Here is a 17,276-nt window from a genome sequence, read left to right on the forward strand (position 1 = left end):
TATGAGGTTGTTCTCAACCACTAACTTACACCTGAGCGGATCTTTTGCTATTGTCATACATTTAGTTTTGTTGGTAGATATGTTCATATTTAGTTGACGGCTTATTTGAAAGAACTGAAGATCTGAAGGTCTTTGAAGATTATCTTCTAATTCAGTAATAATTGCTGCATCATCTGCGTAACACACCATACCAATTGTTTTGTTACCCTTTCTATATCCGAGATTAAGAAATGTTACCTTAAAAAGACTAAGTTTTCAATCTAATAGCACATAAAATAACACCAAACATATTACTTCACATACCACCAGATTGAAAACAATGGGAACCTTCTCTGGTTACACCTCCGAGACTTATAAAATTTGCAAGCCATAACGGATGCTGAGACTAAAGAGGATGAGGGAATTTTACAATTTGTAATTCACGTCCCATCTGCTCAGCGCGGTAAAGTTCCAACGAGAATGGTTCCCTTCTTACTCTAGTCAGAGTAAACATGTAAATCAAAAATGAATAACCATTTTCAATTTCGTTGCAACACGAAACTACAGCCGCATCATATCTTAGTTCAATCAGAGAGTGCAGCAAGCAACTCTACTGGTTTCGAAACTTATTAGTCTCTCATCAGGAGGCGCACATGCTGCTCACTAGCTCACTCTGACCCAACCAAGACAAACCCCTTCGTGCAGTGACAAATTGCAACGAACGAAATGGCAGAGATGCCCTAGCGGCAACTGCTAGCAAAAGACTAAGATTTCAATCTAATAGCACATAAAATAACACCAAAAATATTACTCCACATCCCACCAGATTAAAAACAATGGGAACCTTCTCTGGTTACACCTTACAGGCTTCTAAGTCTCAGCATCCGTTATGGCTTGTAAATTTTAGAAGCCTCGGAAGTGTAACCAGAGAAGATTCCCATTGTTTTCAATTTGGTGGGATGTAGAGTAATATTTTTGGTGTTATTTTATGTGCTATTAGATTGAAAAATTAGTCTTTTGCTAGCAGTTGCCGCTAGGGCATCCCTGCCATTTCGTTCATTGCAATCCGTGACTGCACGCCGGGGTTTTCCTGGTTGGGTCAGAGAGAGCAGCATATGTGTCTTCTGATGAGAGACTAATCAGTTTCGAAACCGGTAGAGGTGCTTGCTGCACTCTCTGATTGAACGAGAATATGATGCAGCTGTAGTCACGTGTTGCAACAAAATTGAAAATGGTTATTCATTTTAGATGTTACTTTGTTTATAATTTTGCCCATGAGTAGGTTAAACAAGAAGGGGCTTAAGCTGTCGCCTTGTCTAATTTCTCCCAGTGTTGGAATATTTTCAGTGAATTAGTCTCCTGCTCTAACTTTGTTTACGTTGTTGTTATTTAGATTATGGACTATCTTTGTTATGCTGGTCGGTGTTTTATTTTCTATTAATATATTTAGAATGCCTCCCATGCGAACCCTGTCAAACGCCTTCGCCGGATCAATGAAGCAAATATACGCTGGCATGCACAACTCAAATAAATAAATAAAGAAGAGTGTTTCTGAATATTATTTATTACACTTCATATTATAATTCATATTACAATAAAAAGATTAAGAATCCAAAATATCATCGGGACCACATAGATCCGGATAGTTGGAGTTAACGCCTGACGCTCCACATTCTGAAGCAGGCTTACCAACTTTATAAACAGATTGCGTATTGATATTTCCTCCTGGTGCATAGTTGCAAGCCACAAACCAGTTGTTCCAGTTGCCAGAGTCATAAAAAGTCAGACCGCATCCTACTTTGGTGGTATCGGCCCAAGCGGCTTGAGTATAGTGTCCAACTACTTTCGTTGTGGGACTAAAAATGTTTTATTATAATAAATAAGTTCAATAAGTTAGGAGGTACTAGCCTAATTTTTTTTGTGTCATATGAGTATTTTGACAATGCCTAAAATCTATGAATTAAATTTTGAATTGTTGGAGCATCCACAGTATTTACCAGATTTGGTCCCTAGCGACTTCCATCTGATTCAATACCTAAGAAAATTCGGACATCTTGGATTTTAAAGAACCCTAAAATATGTCTGTGTAGATATTGGCATTGAATCCGACCCGGGCCGACCGTCACATGTAACACCGTTGCCGTATCCTCTATTTTTTCATACTATCACGTTACAATTTTTTGTGATATTATATTTGTGTGTGAAATGTATCATTTTTATGTAATTTAGGTATGTTCTAATATGTTATGTACATATAGGTTTTTACTTGAATTTTTTAAATCATTGTGACGTTTAACTTGCTAGAAACCTTGTAATATTGTGTACCTAATGTGTTAAAAGTAAGTAGTTTTGAAACACCAATTAAGTAAAGTTTATTATGTTGTTGTTTTCACCAATTTTGAAAAAATGTGAAAACATTGAATTGTCTACGTCCGTCTATCCGTCCGTCCGTCTTGTCTGTCTGTTTGCAAACTCAACTCCTTCGTCATTATACCAGGTAGAATGACAAATGAGGTGTCAAATGAAAGCTTATCCAAGGATGGTACTAAAGGTGAGAAATTTAACCTAGGCTGTCTGTCCGTCTGCCTGTCCGACCGCGTATATGATTCCTTCGTCACTGTACCAGGTAGAATGACAAATGAGGTGTCAAATGAAAGCTTATAATCCAAGGATGGTACTAAAGATGAGAAGTTTGACATAGGCTGTCTGTCCGCCTGTCCGTCCGACCTGGTATAGTGACGGATGAGTTATACTCGCGGTCGGACGTACAGACGGACAGACAGCCTATGTCAAACTTCTCATCTTTAGTACCATCCTTGTATTATAAGCTTTCATTTGACACCTCATTCGTCATTCTACCTGTTATAGTGACGAAGGAGTTATATTCGCGGTCGGACGGACAGACGGACAGACAGCCTATGTCAAATTTCTCACCTTTAGTACCATCCTTGTATTATAAGCTTTCATTTGACACCTCATTTGTCATTCTACCTGGTATAGTGACGAAGGAGTTATATTCGCGGTCGGACGGACAGACAGCCTATGTCAAATTTCTCACCTTTAGTACGATCCTTGTATTATTAGCTTTCATTTGACGCCTCATTCGTCATTCTACCTGTTATAGTGACGAAGGAGTTATATTCGCGGTCGGACGGACAGATGGACAGACAACCTATGTCAAATTTCTCACCTTTAGTACCATCCTTGTATTATAAGCTTTCATTTGACACCTCATTTGTCATTCTACCTGCTATAGTGACGGATGAGTTATATTCGTGGTTGGACGGACAGGCGGACAGACAGCCTATGTCAAATTTCTCACCTTTAGTACCATCCTTGTATTATAAGCTTTCATTTGACACCTCATTTGTCATTCTACCTGGTATAGTGACGAAGGAGTTATATTCGCGGTCAGACGGACAGACAGCCTATGTCAAATTTCTCACCTTTAGTACGATCCTTGTATTATAAGCTTTCATTTGACACCTCATTTGTCATTCTACCTGGTATAGTAACGGAGGAGTTATATTCGCGGTCGGACGGACAGGCGGACAGACAACCTATGTCAAATTTCTCACCTTCAGTACCATCCTTGGATTATAAGCTTTCATTTGACACCTCATTTGTCATTCTACCTGGTATAGTAACGGAGGAGTTATATTCGCGGTCAGACAGACAGACGGACAGACAACCTAGGTCTAATTTCTTACCTTTAGTACTCTCCTTGGATTATAAGCTTTAATTTGACACCTCATTTATCAATATACCTAGTATAATGACGGAGAAGTAAATGTTATTATTCTATTATTCTTGTAGGCAGGGCCGGCGATAGCGGGCCTGAAAGGGATGCACTGCAGGCGGGCGCCCCTGTTTGGGGGGCGCCAAAATGAGCTTTTTTCTGCGGGTGCTATACAAAATATTAATTTAAAAGAAACCGAAGGGCGCCTATGCAAGTTTTGCAGGCGGGCGCCTTATACCCTAGCGCCGGTACTGCTTGTAGGTATATTTAACATTGATTGAAATTATGACAGAAATATATAGAAAACAGCATGGCAACACTGTGATGCACAAACATACAAATGCAGCTGTGCGTTACATAGGGTGCTTTAAAGCCAAGATGTCCGAAAATTCATGGGTGGAATGCTTTTTTCAGCAAATGATGAGGTATATTCTTGATTGTTCTTGAATGTGCCTTTAAGATGCTCAACTGGGACAATAAAGGGATCACACTAGTAGGAGAAAAGTTAAATCATCTTCGACAGACATATATTTAGTAACAGTATACCGATTAGTTTAAAAAGACAAGCGTTTGATCAATGTGTGCTAAGTTAATGAATGACATATGGAGCAGAGACAGTGATTCTAACCAAGGCAACAGCGTCGAAAATGAGGTTTGTTCAAAGGCGTAAGGAAAGATCCACGCTGGGTGTAACTCTACGGAATAAAATAAGAAATGAAGATCTCAGGAAAAGAACCGGTATCACAGATGTTATAGAACTAGGGAGGACACGTCGCCAGGTTGAAGGACTCAAGATGGACGCGAAAGCTAATGGAATGGAGACCAAGAGGAGATAAACGCAGTAAAGGAAGGCCACCTACATAATGGACAAATGATATTATGCGGATTAGTAAAATCTGGCAACAATCAGCACAAAACCGTGAAGGGTGGAAACAATTGGGGGAGACCTATGTCCAGCAAAGGACGTAAATTGGTTGGATGATGATGATGGTGTATATACATACATTCTTTTACTTACTAGTATCCAAAGGAATCGACCCAAGTGTTATTAAAGTCTTTTACTTCATCGAACCAAGATTGGATGGCGCCTTTGATTACAGCCTCATTGTCGTTGTCGGTAGCAGTAGATGATCTAAGTCCTAAGTTTTGTCCCACCCAGCCATGTGCAGCTACAGACAAGTAAATATGTTTAAAAAAAAGACTAAAAAGAGACTAAGTTTTTAATCTAATAGCACATAAAACTTCTTCTTCTTATATTAGGCCTCTTGGCCTGTTTCTTACCGATTTTGAGCTTGTATTCGTAGCTGTGATGTTGACTGCCAGCTATCTCGCCACCTTTAAAGGGTCTTCCTATTGGTCTCTTGCCTGTTGGCTTCGAATCCCTGGCTATACGAGCTATTCTCTCGCTGTCCATTCTCCTCACATGCTGATTCCACTCTCGTCGTCTCTGCCTTCCCCACCGTACTATATCTTGTATGTTACAGAGATCTCTTCTTCTGTCGTTCGGTATTCTTTCCCTCAGTGTTTTAACAGTTATTGACCTCAACGTTCTCATTTCTGATGGTCTCAGTATCCTCTTGGTTTCTGCTGTGTCACATCTTGTTTCTATTGCGTACGTCATGATCGGTCTTACACATGATTTGTATATGCTTACTTTTCCTTCCAACCTCATATCTTTGTTTCTCCAGATGACATCTTGACACGTAATTGGCTTTATTTGCTTGCTTTCCGACGCTCTCTTTAACATCTCCATAAATACATATTTTGATTCCCATATATTCGAATCTCGAGACTTGTTCAATTAGTTCGTTGTTAATTACTAATTTGCATCTTATGGGTTCCCTTGTCACTACCAGGGATTTTGTCTTGGCTGTTGATATTTTCATGTTGTAGTTCTTCGCCACTGTATTGAAAGTTTGTGTCATTTGCTGTAGGTTATCCACGTTATCGGAGATTAAGATTGCGTCGTCAGCATAACGTTTTTATTTGTTTTTCTGCCATATTATATCCTTTTCCAGTACCATTAATGTTTTCTATGATTTTGTCCATTACTAAATTAAAAAGCAATGGGCTCAAGCTATCTTCTTGTCTGATTCCCGAGTTGATGTCTACATCCTGTTATTACCACTTCAGTGTAGTACGTGTATACACTCCTTGTCGTACTCCTCTTCTTATGGGAAATCTGTTTGGATTTTTGTTGGTATAGTCGTATTATGGCTTGCTGATATCGGTATTTTGTAATGATTCTCACATCCTGATCATCTATTTCTGTGTTCCGTAATATGTTTGTAAGCCTTCTGTGTTGTATTTTGTCGAAGGCTTTCTCAAAGTCAACCAGGCATATGAATACGTCACAGTTGACATCTCTACATCTTCGTAAGTAAAACAAATGGATAACGTCCTTTAATTTTACCCTGTCAAATGCTTTCTTAAGGTTCACGAAATACAAATATGTTGGTTTGTCTATCTATATAAATCTAGTGATTTCTCTTGAACTTGTATTGCTTCATTATAAATATAGCGTCGGTGCATGATCTTCCGACCTAAAACCTTGTTGTTCTTCTGTTAATGTTAAAAATATGTATATACCAGAGTATGCAATTAGCAACCCTAACAAGGAAAAATTAGAAAAATTATATAATAGGCCTGGATCCCGCGTACAAAAAAAGTTGATTAATATCAAGCTGAAAATTTGTTAATAGCTTAACGGTGACTAGTCGGACAAACTTTGAAGTACGGGAACACTGGAGCAGGGGATGTTTTAATTGTGGAACCGGTTAAAATCTGGAACGTCAGACTACGAAAACGTCCCATGTATTTTGTCCGACAGAACTTCCAATTGATTTGTTACCCTTTCATTAAACTCTCATTCAAAAATCAGACTTCTATTATTCACCTAATATTCAGTCATAATCATAATTCACACAGTTGGTGATAAATACCAGTCTGGTTTTTGCACAAGAGTTTAATGAAAGGGTAACAAATCAATTGGAGGTTCTGTCTGACAAAATACATGGGACGTTTTCATAGTATTACGTTCCAAATTTTTAACCTGTTCCACAATTAAAACTTTACCTGTTCCAGTTTTCCCGTACATCAAAATTTTTCCGACTAGACACCTTTAAACTATTAACAAATTTTCAGCTTGGTATCAACAAATCAACTTTTGTTTGGTACGCGGGATCCAGGCCAATAAGTGTGCCTTACCTGATCTTCTACATTTGTCATGCTCAAAAACACATTTGTTGGTGTGACACTGGGCAATAGTTTCTAATTCTTTACTGTAACTCTAAAAAATATATTTTTTATGTACTAGATGTTTTTTTCTAGGATAGATATATCACATGTATTTGAAAAATACGACCCAGATAAATAACGATATTATACATCTTTCAAGTTTCAAATCATCCACAACCAAGTTTATCGAAAGTTGGAGTCAGATATTAGTAATACACAGAGGGGGTTCAGAAAAGGACTAGGTACTCGAGAAGCTTTCTTCGGTTTGAATGTTCTTACACAAAGATGCCTAGATGTTAATCAAGAAGTACATTCAAGAAGCATTCTTGAAAGAAAAGACATAGATCATAAAGATCTGCGAATAATTATCAATTTATATTGGAATCAGAAAGCTAACATCAAAATAGAAAATGAGATATCACAAGCAATAGAAATACGTAGAGGAGTACGACAGGGATGCATTTTGTCACCACTGCTATTTAATGTATATAGTGAAAGCATCTGTCAGGAAGCACTTTTGCAAGCAAACGAAGAAATCGTAATCAATGGAGAGGTTGTAAATAATATTCGATACGCGGACGACACTGTACTAGTTGCAAGAAAAGTAGAAGAATTAAAACGATTACTTACAAACATAAATATTGCTTACAACAATTATGGCATAAACATTAATATCAAATAAAACTAAGTATATGGTCTTCAGTAAAAACATGACACAACCAGCACATATTCGTATAAACGGCATTCAAATTAAAAAACAAGTATCAAGTTACAAATACTTGGGAACTTTAATAAACGAAACTGGAGACCAAAACAATGAAATAAAAAGACGTATCGAAATTGCCAGGGCCACCTTCATAAAGATGAGAAAATTCTTCTGCAACAGAGATATAAGCATCCCTTTAAGATTAAGAATGCTAAGAGGCTGCGTATTTAACACGCTATTATACGGTGTAGAGGCCTGGACTCTCAAACAGAACAATATAAAAAATATTGAACGTTTCGAGATGTGGTGCTACCATCGAATGCTGAAGATAAGTTTGAAAGAATCACATACCTTGAAGTAATATGAAGAATAGGAGAAGACCCAGAAATTTTGTTAACGATAAAACGATGAAAAATCGAATATTTAGGTCACCTGATGAGAGGTCATACATACGCATTACTACAAAATATAATGCAAGGAAAAATAGAAGGAAAACGGAATCCAGGCAGTAGAAGAATGTCATGGTTGCGGAATATGAGAGAGTGGTTTGGCTGCACCACTAATGAACTTTTTAGGTCAGCTGTAAACAAAGTCAGAGTAGCCTACGGCACTGAAATATAATCGTTAACACAGCCACAGCATCCAAACTTAGAGCAGCCCAAAGAAGAATGCAACGGTCACTACTAGACCAGCGGTTTCCAACCTTTTTTAGCTTGAGGCACACTAACTTAAAAACTGGTTCAGCCACGGCACACTTGGGTAAATAATCTATATAATGATAGTGAGTATAATCAAATTTCGCGGCACACCCACAGGAACTTCATGGTACACCAGTGTGCCACGGCAAACTGGTTGGGAACCTCTGAGTTAGACTGACTCTCAGAGACAGGGTCATAAACGAAGAAATCAGAAGAAGGACAGGCGCCACAGATGTCATAGAGCGAGTAGCATGGCTGAAGTGAAATTGGGCGGGCCATGCAGCCAGAATGAAGGACGCAACATTAAAATATTATAGAACAATACTTATCGGTCAGATGGCTCAGTGGGCTGAGGCACGCTCGATCGAAAAATCTAGCGGATTTACGATCGAGATTCGAGCCCCAGCCCGGTCATTGAAAAATAAAAAGACTAACGTCGTAATATAAAATTTTATAGTATCCACGACTTGGTCTGAAAGAAACTGGTTTCTGATCGGCCTATGGAGGAGCAGTACGGCAAGGGATAAGGGCTTGCGGCTTGGTGATACTCCTCCATAGATCCCTACTAAAGGGAGTTGACGCCTAATAACTGTATATATATATATATATATATATATATATATATATATATATATATATATATATATATATATAGAACAATACTTACTAAAGCCTTCATGTTAGAAGCAGAAGGTTGAGCGCCAGTGGTTTCCTTGCCAGAAGCGATTTTGTTTCTCAGATCGTTGTGGACATCTAAGATGAGCCTTCTATCAGCATCTGTCAACGGAATCGGTCGATAGTTTGGACCGCAAGTTGGTCCTGCACCGCAGTTCTAAAAGAATAAAACTTTTCAATAAAAATGATTTTTTATATTTAACCATATATTTGCTTTATAGTGTAAGTAGCCGAATAGACCATCGCTACTTTAACATAATAAACTATATCTACCAGAAGGCAACGGCTAGCGTAAGACTATCTGATCAACAAAAAAAAATAAATTCTGTATACAGCGAGGAGAAGGGTGAAGAGACGCCATCTCGCCGAAGCTATTCACATTTTAGAACATACTTTTAAGAAGGCAGATCTGACCGAATATGGTATCAACATAGATGGAGAGAAGCTCAGTCATTTGAGATTCGTAGATGACATCTTCCTTGCCGATCGTATGGATAATGCAATAATAATGTTGAACAAGGTATATCACGCTTCGTTAGAGGTCGGACTAAAGATTAACATCAACAAGACGCAAATGATGACTAATCTGGTGCTAAATCAGACTAAATCGTAATATTGTTGTTGATGGAATGGATATTGAGCAGACTGCATCTTATAAGTACTGCATCATCATCAATGATTCTACAGCCCTATGAAAGAGCCTCGACCTTCCCAAGTCTATTACGCCAGTCAGTCCTATCCATTGCCAACCGTTGCCAGTTTGCTGCCCCTATTTTTCTCCCATCCTAATCTACACCATCCTTCCATCTAAGTTTTGGCCTACCCCTATTTCTACTTACCACAGGTTGTGACATAAGGATTCTTCTAGGAGGGTTGTTATGCTGTGATCTTGCTAGATGTCCTGCCCATCTTAGTCTTCCTATTCTTATAAGAGATACTGCGTCTTTACCACCAAATATATGTTTATATCTGTGGTATACCTCGTAGTTGTACCTCCTACTCCAAATACCATTTTCATTGATGCCACCGAATATTCCTCTCAGGATCCTTCGTTCAAATATAAGCAGAAGGTTTTCATCTGCCTTGGAGATGGTCCATGTCTCCGATCCATATGTCAACACTGATTGTATAAGGGTTTTGTATATGGTTATTTTTGTTTTTTGGCTTTAGTTTCTGCTTCTCATATGTCTACTCAGTGCAAAATAGCATTTATTCGCTAGGATTGCCCTTCGCTTGATTTCTTCCGTCAGCGTCATGGCGTTCTCCTTGGTGATTAGGGAGCCTAAGTATGTGAATTTGTCCACCATAAGTACACATCTTATAAGTACTTGGGACATGAAATTCGGTTGGGAAGAGATAACCAGACGTGCGAGCTCCCACGTCGCATAGGATTAGCCAGGGCACTTGGGCAGCGTTTGGTAAACTGAACCATGTATTTAAGTTGGACCATATACCTGAAGAGAAAAATATTTGACCAGTGTGTGTGGCCTGTAGAGAGACAACAAGAGAAAAACAATAAAAGAACAAGAAAAAATGGAAGAAAAAGAGAAAAAAAAGCAAAAAAAGAATGAAAAAAAACTAAGAAGATGTAAACCTCCGAGATATTGAATCGGGTTTATGTCTTAGCGTAGTAAAAAAACAATTAATAAAAATAATAATAATAAGTAATAATAAAAAAAATTTAAAACACTCATGGGAGTGCCGACAGAAGTGAAAACTTATTATAGTATCTAAATTACGAGCTCAATGCTTTTTCCCCATCCAAAAAGAAGTGCTATAGCTATTTTATATACACGTTGCGTACGTTATATGCTATTTATGTATACATATACATAATATATATACGTACGAAATTTAGTTCGGCAAAGTGATGACGGTCGCAAACACAATACTTTTCCCTATCTAAAAAGTGCACAAAGTCCCTAAAAAAGTTTTCAATTCAAAAATTTATTTCGTCGAAGCAATGACGGTCGCGATGACCGTTGCTAATTTAATACTTTTTCCCCATCTAAAAAGGGCATAACGTCCCTAAAGAAATTTTCACTTCAAAAATTTATTTCGTCGAAGCAATGACGGTCGGGATGACGGTCGCTAATTCAATACTTTTCCCCATCTAAAAAGGGCACAACGTCCCTAAAGAAGTTTTCACTTCAATAATATTACTATTATTATACGTAGATTATAATAATATACGTACACAATTTATTTCGTCGAAGCCATGACGGTCGCGATGACATGACGGTCGCGATGACATGACGGTCGCGAAATCAATCCTTTTTCCCCATCCCAAAATATATTGTACATTTATTTTAAATTTAAATACTTCTACGCAATTTATATATACATACATATAATAAATATACGTACAAAATTTATTTCGCCAAAGAGATGACGGTCGCGATGACGGTCGCGAAATAAATCTTTTTTCCCCATCCTAAAATAGGTTTTACATTTATTTTAAATGTAAATACTCCTATACAATTTATATATACATACACATAATATACCTATATATTATGTACAAAATTTATTTCACCGAAGCGATGACGGTCGCGAAATCAATCCTTTATCCCCATCCTAAAATAGGTTTTACATCTATTTTAACTTTAAAAACCTCTACACAATGTATCCACATAATATATAGCATAAGCGATGACGGTCGCAATGACGGTCGCGATGACGGTCGCGATGACGGTCACGATGACGGTCGCGAATTCAATGCTTTTTCCCCTATCCAAAAATCGCACAACCTCCCTAAAGAAGTTTTCACTTCAAAAATATATATACGTACAAAATTTATTTCGCCGAAGTGATGACGGTCGCGATAACGGTCGCCAAATCGATCCTTTTTCCCCATCCAAAAATAGGTTTTACATTTATTTTAAATTTAAATACTTTTACACAATTTATACACACATACATTATAATATATGTATACATACAATATTTATTTCGCCGAAGCGATGACGGTCGCTGACGGTCGCCAAATCAATCATTTTTCCCCATTCAAAAATAGGGTTTACATTTATTTTAAATTTAAATACTTCTACACAATTTATATAAATATATACATACATATTTATAATATATACGTACAATATTTATTTCGCCGAAGCGATGACGGTCGCGATGACGGTTGCAATGACGGTCGCGAATTCAATGCTTTTACTAGGGATGGCGGTTTTTGACAAAATACCGGTTTTCGGTTATACCGGTTTTATTTGCTTACGGTTTAACCTGGCGGTTATAACCGGCCAAAAAAAAACCGGTTTTTGGAAAAACCGGTTTTCGGTTTTTTTAATCCAATAGGTTAAAAAGTTACATTTACAATACACTTTAGTTTGCGATACTCATTAGACTAATGACTGACATTAGACATTAGAGCATTATTTTTGGTAATCAGAAAAAGTCATTCACCCACTTTCAATGTCAAGAATTAAGTGTGAAAAATAGATGATGTTTGCTTCTAATTCAACCAGTAATTATGATTACAAATACCTTTTCAAGGAAATATTATAATACATAAAACTTAATAATTATTGTTTCTGGCGGATGTGATATTGCACTTTCAGTTTGCTTCTGTATTTTATAAAATAAAATAAAATTTGAATTATAGTTTTGTTTGGAATAATTACTTGAGAATAATAATTATGATTGGGATCCGAAATAATACCTAACCTAATCCTAATCACCGTAAAAACCTCATAACCGGTTTTTACTTTAAAAAGAAAAAACCGGTTACAACCGGGACAAAAAAACAACCGGTAAAACCGGTTATTGCGAAGTAAAAAACCGGTTTTAGGTTTAAACCGGTAGGTTTTTTCCATCCCTAGCTTTTACCCCATCCAAAAAGTGCACAACGTCCCGAAAGAAGTTTTCACTTCAAAAAACAAATTAAAAATATAATTAAATAAAACAAAAAAAAATGCAAAGATAAATACAAAAATATATCCTTTATATACAACGAAAGCAGTGTATTATTTAGATAATAATTGTAGTATGTTAGTTATAATATGTAGTAGGTATTTAAAGTAGTACGTTCTATAAAGGTAAAATATTGCAAAACCTCTGAATTTTAAAGAACCGCTTGGATTGACATGGAATTTGGCATACACATAGCTAACAAGTCAAAGAAAAAAAGTGATATTGTGCCGATGTGTGCTTTTGCCCTAGGGGTGAGTTTCATCCCTTTTTGGGGGTGAAAATATATGGTCGAAATAAGTCCGGAAATGGATAAAATGACTAATTCTAAGCAACTTTTGTCCTATAAAGTTTTTTTCACCAAGTTAATACTTTTCGAGTTATTTTCGAGTGAATATGTTAATTTTTCTACAAAATAACCACGTTTTCAGACTGTTTTTCGCAAATAACTCAAAACGTAAGTATTTGGTCAAAAAAAAATTCTTATCAAAAATATAGCACGTAAAAAAGTGAAAAACATGGTGTATACTAGGTCACTATACCTAGTAGAAGCAGAGTTATAGCTAATGAAAAATAGATTCATATTCGTCAAATTCCAAATCGAATATTTTAACGTGCCATAACCAAAAAACGAAGCACTTTTTTGTAGAAATCTCATTTTAACTTTTTTAAAGTGTTTAAGAAATGCTTATTTTTGTTTTTTAAAAAAAAATTTTGAGCATCAAAAGTAAACAAGTTACGCTCAAAATAAAGTTGGTCCCTTTTTTTGTAAGAAATCGGGAAAATCACCCCCTAATTATCATTTCAAATGAACTTAATTGTTACCACTTCACAAGTATTTTACTCACCTATGTATTGATCATATGATCTGTAAGTTTCATCGGTTCAAAGTTCTTATTTTTGAAAGAGCTGTAGTTAAAAGGGCTTGAACGAGTCACTTATCACGAGTGTATGCAAATTTAGAAACAACGAATCTTAACCAATTTTTGTCTTACAGAAAAACAAAAAAAAAATACAAAATATTCAAAAAAGCAAAACCGACCTTTTTATTGTTTAAGATTTTTAGTATCTCTAACAATTTTTAAGTTATTTTGAAAAAAATAATTTTTGTCAAAATTAAAATTTTTAAATCTTTACTTTTAAACCAATTTTTTTTCAAAAATAAGCACTTTGAATCGATGAAACTTACAGATTATATATAAACACAGCATAAGTAAAGTAACTTGTGAAGCGGTAACGATTAATTCCATTTAAGTTGCTAATTGGGGGGTGATCTTCCTGATTTTTTTTGCCAAAACAAAAGGGACCAACTTTATTTTGAGCGTAGCTTGCTTAGATTTGATGCTAGAAATTTTTTTATAAAAACAGAAATAAAGCTTTTTTAAAACACTTTAAAGAAGTTGTAATGTGTTTTCCCCAAGAATGCTTCATTATTTGGATATTTCACATTGAATTATTCTATTTGGAATTTTTCGAATGTGAACCTATTTTTCATTAGCTATAAATCTGCTTTTGCTAGGTATAGAGACCTAATATATACACCGTTTTTTTTTCACTTTTTTATAGGCTATAGTTTTTCTAAGAATTTTTTTTGACAAAATGGTTACGTCGTGAGTTATTTGCGAATAACTGTCTAAAAACGTGGTTATTTTGTTGAAAAATGAACATATTCACTTGCAAATAACTCGAAAAATATTGCTTTGGTGAAAAAACTGTATCGAACAAAAGTTGCTTAAAATTAGTTAGTTTATCCATTTCGGGACTTATCTTGGACATATATTTTTTCACCCCTGAGGCCAAAGCACACATCGGCACCATATCACTTTTATTCTTTGACATGTTAGCTATGCGTATACCAATTTCATGTCAATCCAAGCGGTTCTTTAAAATCTACAGCAAAAACTGTGAAAGAATGTACTAAAGTTAGAAATACAGAAAAAATTCCTCTGAATAAAAAAATTGTTTATTTTTAAAATAACAAAATGTCTGGCTAATTGGCTCTGCCAATGCCATCAAATTCCCAAAAAAAATGCACTATAAGTAGTGTGACCAACTCCAATTCAGTTGAATCCGGGACAAGGCTGAAAAAATAACTGAAATCCGGGACTTTTCAATGAAAATAGGGCCATTTTTTAAATATAGATCCTTAATGTCATCATTTTATTGATTAATTAACATTTTTATGTTGACAATGATATTTTTGATGGGATTAAGCTACTATTGGTTGTAAGGATAATTACGTTTTTGTTAGTTTTTGATGTTTCGACTTCCAATCGGGAAATTGTTCTCAAACAAGGAAAAATTAGAAAATCAACTGGTGTTGAATTAACTATAATACCACGATATAAAATGTAGGTGTTTTGGATGTGCTACAGTCTAACTCGCTTATTAGAATACCGGGGAAAGAAATATTCCGGGATAAGGAATAGAAATTTAAGGTCCCGAAACGTTTATACTAGCAACCAATGATCGGTTATTAGAATATCCCGGTTATAGGAATACTTTTTCTTGGTACGGAGGCTATTAGTATTACACTCTAGAAATTGTCGACTTTTTTTCGTCCCACCAATTCAATTTGATGCGAATTCTTAGAAGATTAACGTATTCAAAATTATTTAAAAATAGAATTTTACCAAAACGTTGAAAATTCGGATGGCTCGGAAGCCTTGTCAGGGACGCCGGGACACGACTTCGTAATTCGGCCCATGTCCCGGATTTTTCGTTGGTCACACTAACTATAAGTATAAGTAAAATTTTGAAATTTGAAAAAATCTGTGCGTTAATGGGCGAAGAAAAAGATATATACAATGTAAAAATTGAGACAAATAAACACTTACCTCATCTTGTCGAAGGCAAACCGTATGTTTACTATCACCACAGCTTAAGCTGCAATAGTCAGTATTGGTTTGGGCACTCGAAAAAGAGTACAAAATTGTAAATATATAAATGATTTTAAAAACCTTAGCCATCTTCACGATTGGACGCTTTTAAACTACCTTAGGATATCAACAACTTTTTGTGTTGTACCTTTCGAGTTTATGTTCCTATATATATACCTATATGTAACACCTACACAATTAGTGACGGGAGTGTAATAAAATGTAATAAAAAGTGTACAAAAGTATTGAGACATTTGAAAAGGTATTACATACACCGCTGAAAAAAGGTCTAAAAATCAAAAGTAGTAATTTTCAGAAAGATTTAGAAGATTAGAGTATTAAACAGACCTAGGGATGTTTGTCATATTCTGTCGTTTATTTATTTAACCGTAAAATCTTATATTTTCGACCAACTTAATAAGATTTTAATTTTTCTAATCCAAAGAGATCAAAGGCCTTCAAAGAAAATCATCATCATCATCATCACAGCCGTTCAATGCTAGTGAATTAGTGGCAATTCCGAAGCACATAGTAATATTTTTTTCTAGGTGGATTATTCCTATTTGGTTTATTTCTTACAGATCTATATGTATCTTTGCACCGTTGTTTATACAGGGTGTCCAGAAACTCTACCGACAAACGAAGACAGGAGATTCCTCAGATAATTTTAAGATATTTTAACCCGATTCACCTAGTCCGAAAATGCTTCCTAAGGGAGCTAGAGCTCTTTGAAGATGGCGTCTTGTAATTAGTTTTTCTGAAATACCTCCAGAACGCTTCAATTTAAAAAAACGAAAATCGGTACCAGCGTTGCCAGACGTCCCGCTTTTCGCGGGACGTCCCGATTTTTAACTCAAAATTAAATGTCCCGCGCGGGACAGGCTCAATCCCGCTTTTTGGGAATAATTCGACCCTGCGTGCAGCGTACTGAGAAAGCGCAGCGGTTGGCACATACAAGTGTGGACCGGCCGCCTGTCCAGCGCATAATGAATATAAGCGCGGGCGAGAGAGAGGGTGCCTCTGTGCCTCACGCAATCGGTGCGTGCGACTGCTAACATCTTCTCTTTCTCTTCTGCTCTTTTCTTGTTCTTATTTGAATCGTAAGCGAGTAGCTGTGATTACTTACGAAAGAAAAACGAATACCATTTGTTTTCGAGCTTGAAATCAGTGAGGTAGTGAGTTGCGTTAGGTGCGAAATTTAGTGTAATTGCAATAAAAAAACAAAAGTTCCAGTTTTTTTACGAAAGATGAATGAAACTTATGAAACCGATAGTGATGTTTCGGATTGCTCGAAACCGGAAGACATTACACCCAAGAAGAAAATCAAACTAGGAAAACATCGCCTCACCAAATACAGTTCAAATTGGCAGAATGATCACAATTGGTTGCGTTCTGTGGCGTCGGGTGAGTATAAAGCTTACTGTACACTGTGTAAAAAAGAG

General features: G+C 36.2%; 1 protein-coding gene across 1 annotated transcript; it reads right to left on the minus strand.

The window, feature by feature from the left end:
• Positions 1–1,525: 1,525 nt before the first annotated feature.
• LOC114326603 (venom allergen 3) lies at positions 1,526–15,993 on the minus strand. Its single transcript, XM_028275021.2, has 5 exons — positions 15,793–15,993; positions 9,027–9,191; positions 6,926–7,007; positions 4,737–4,887; positions 1,526–1,835 (listed from the first exon to the last, which is right to left on the minus strand). Exons 1-5 carry the CDS (start codon positions 15,922–15,924, stop codon positions 1,583–1,585), a joined length of 783 nt encoding a protein of 260 aa, XP_028130822.1. The 5' UTR covers positions 15,925–15,993; the 3' UTR covers positions 1,526–1,582.
• Between the last annotated feature and the right edge of the window lie 1,283 nt (positions 15,994–17,276).

Source organism: Diabrotica virgifera, chromosome 9, assembly GCF_917563875.1.
Source record: "Diabrotica virgifera virgifera chromosome 9, PGI_DIABVI_V3a".
Taxonomy (NCBI): Eukaryota; Metazoa; Arthropoda; class Insecta; order Coleoptera; family Chrysomelidae; genus Diabrotica; species Diabrotica virgifera.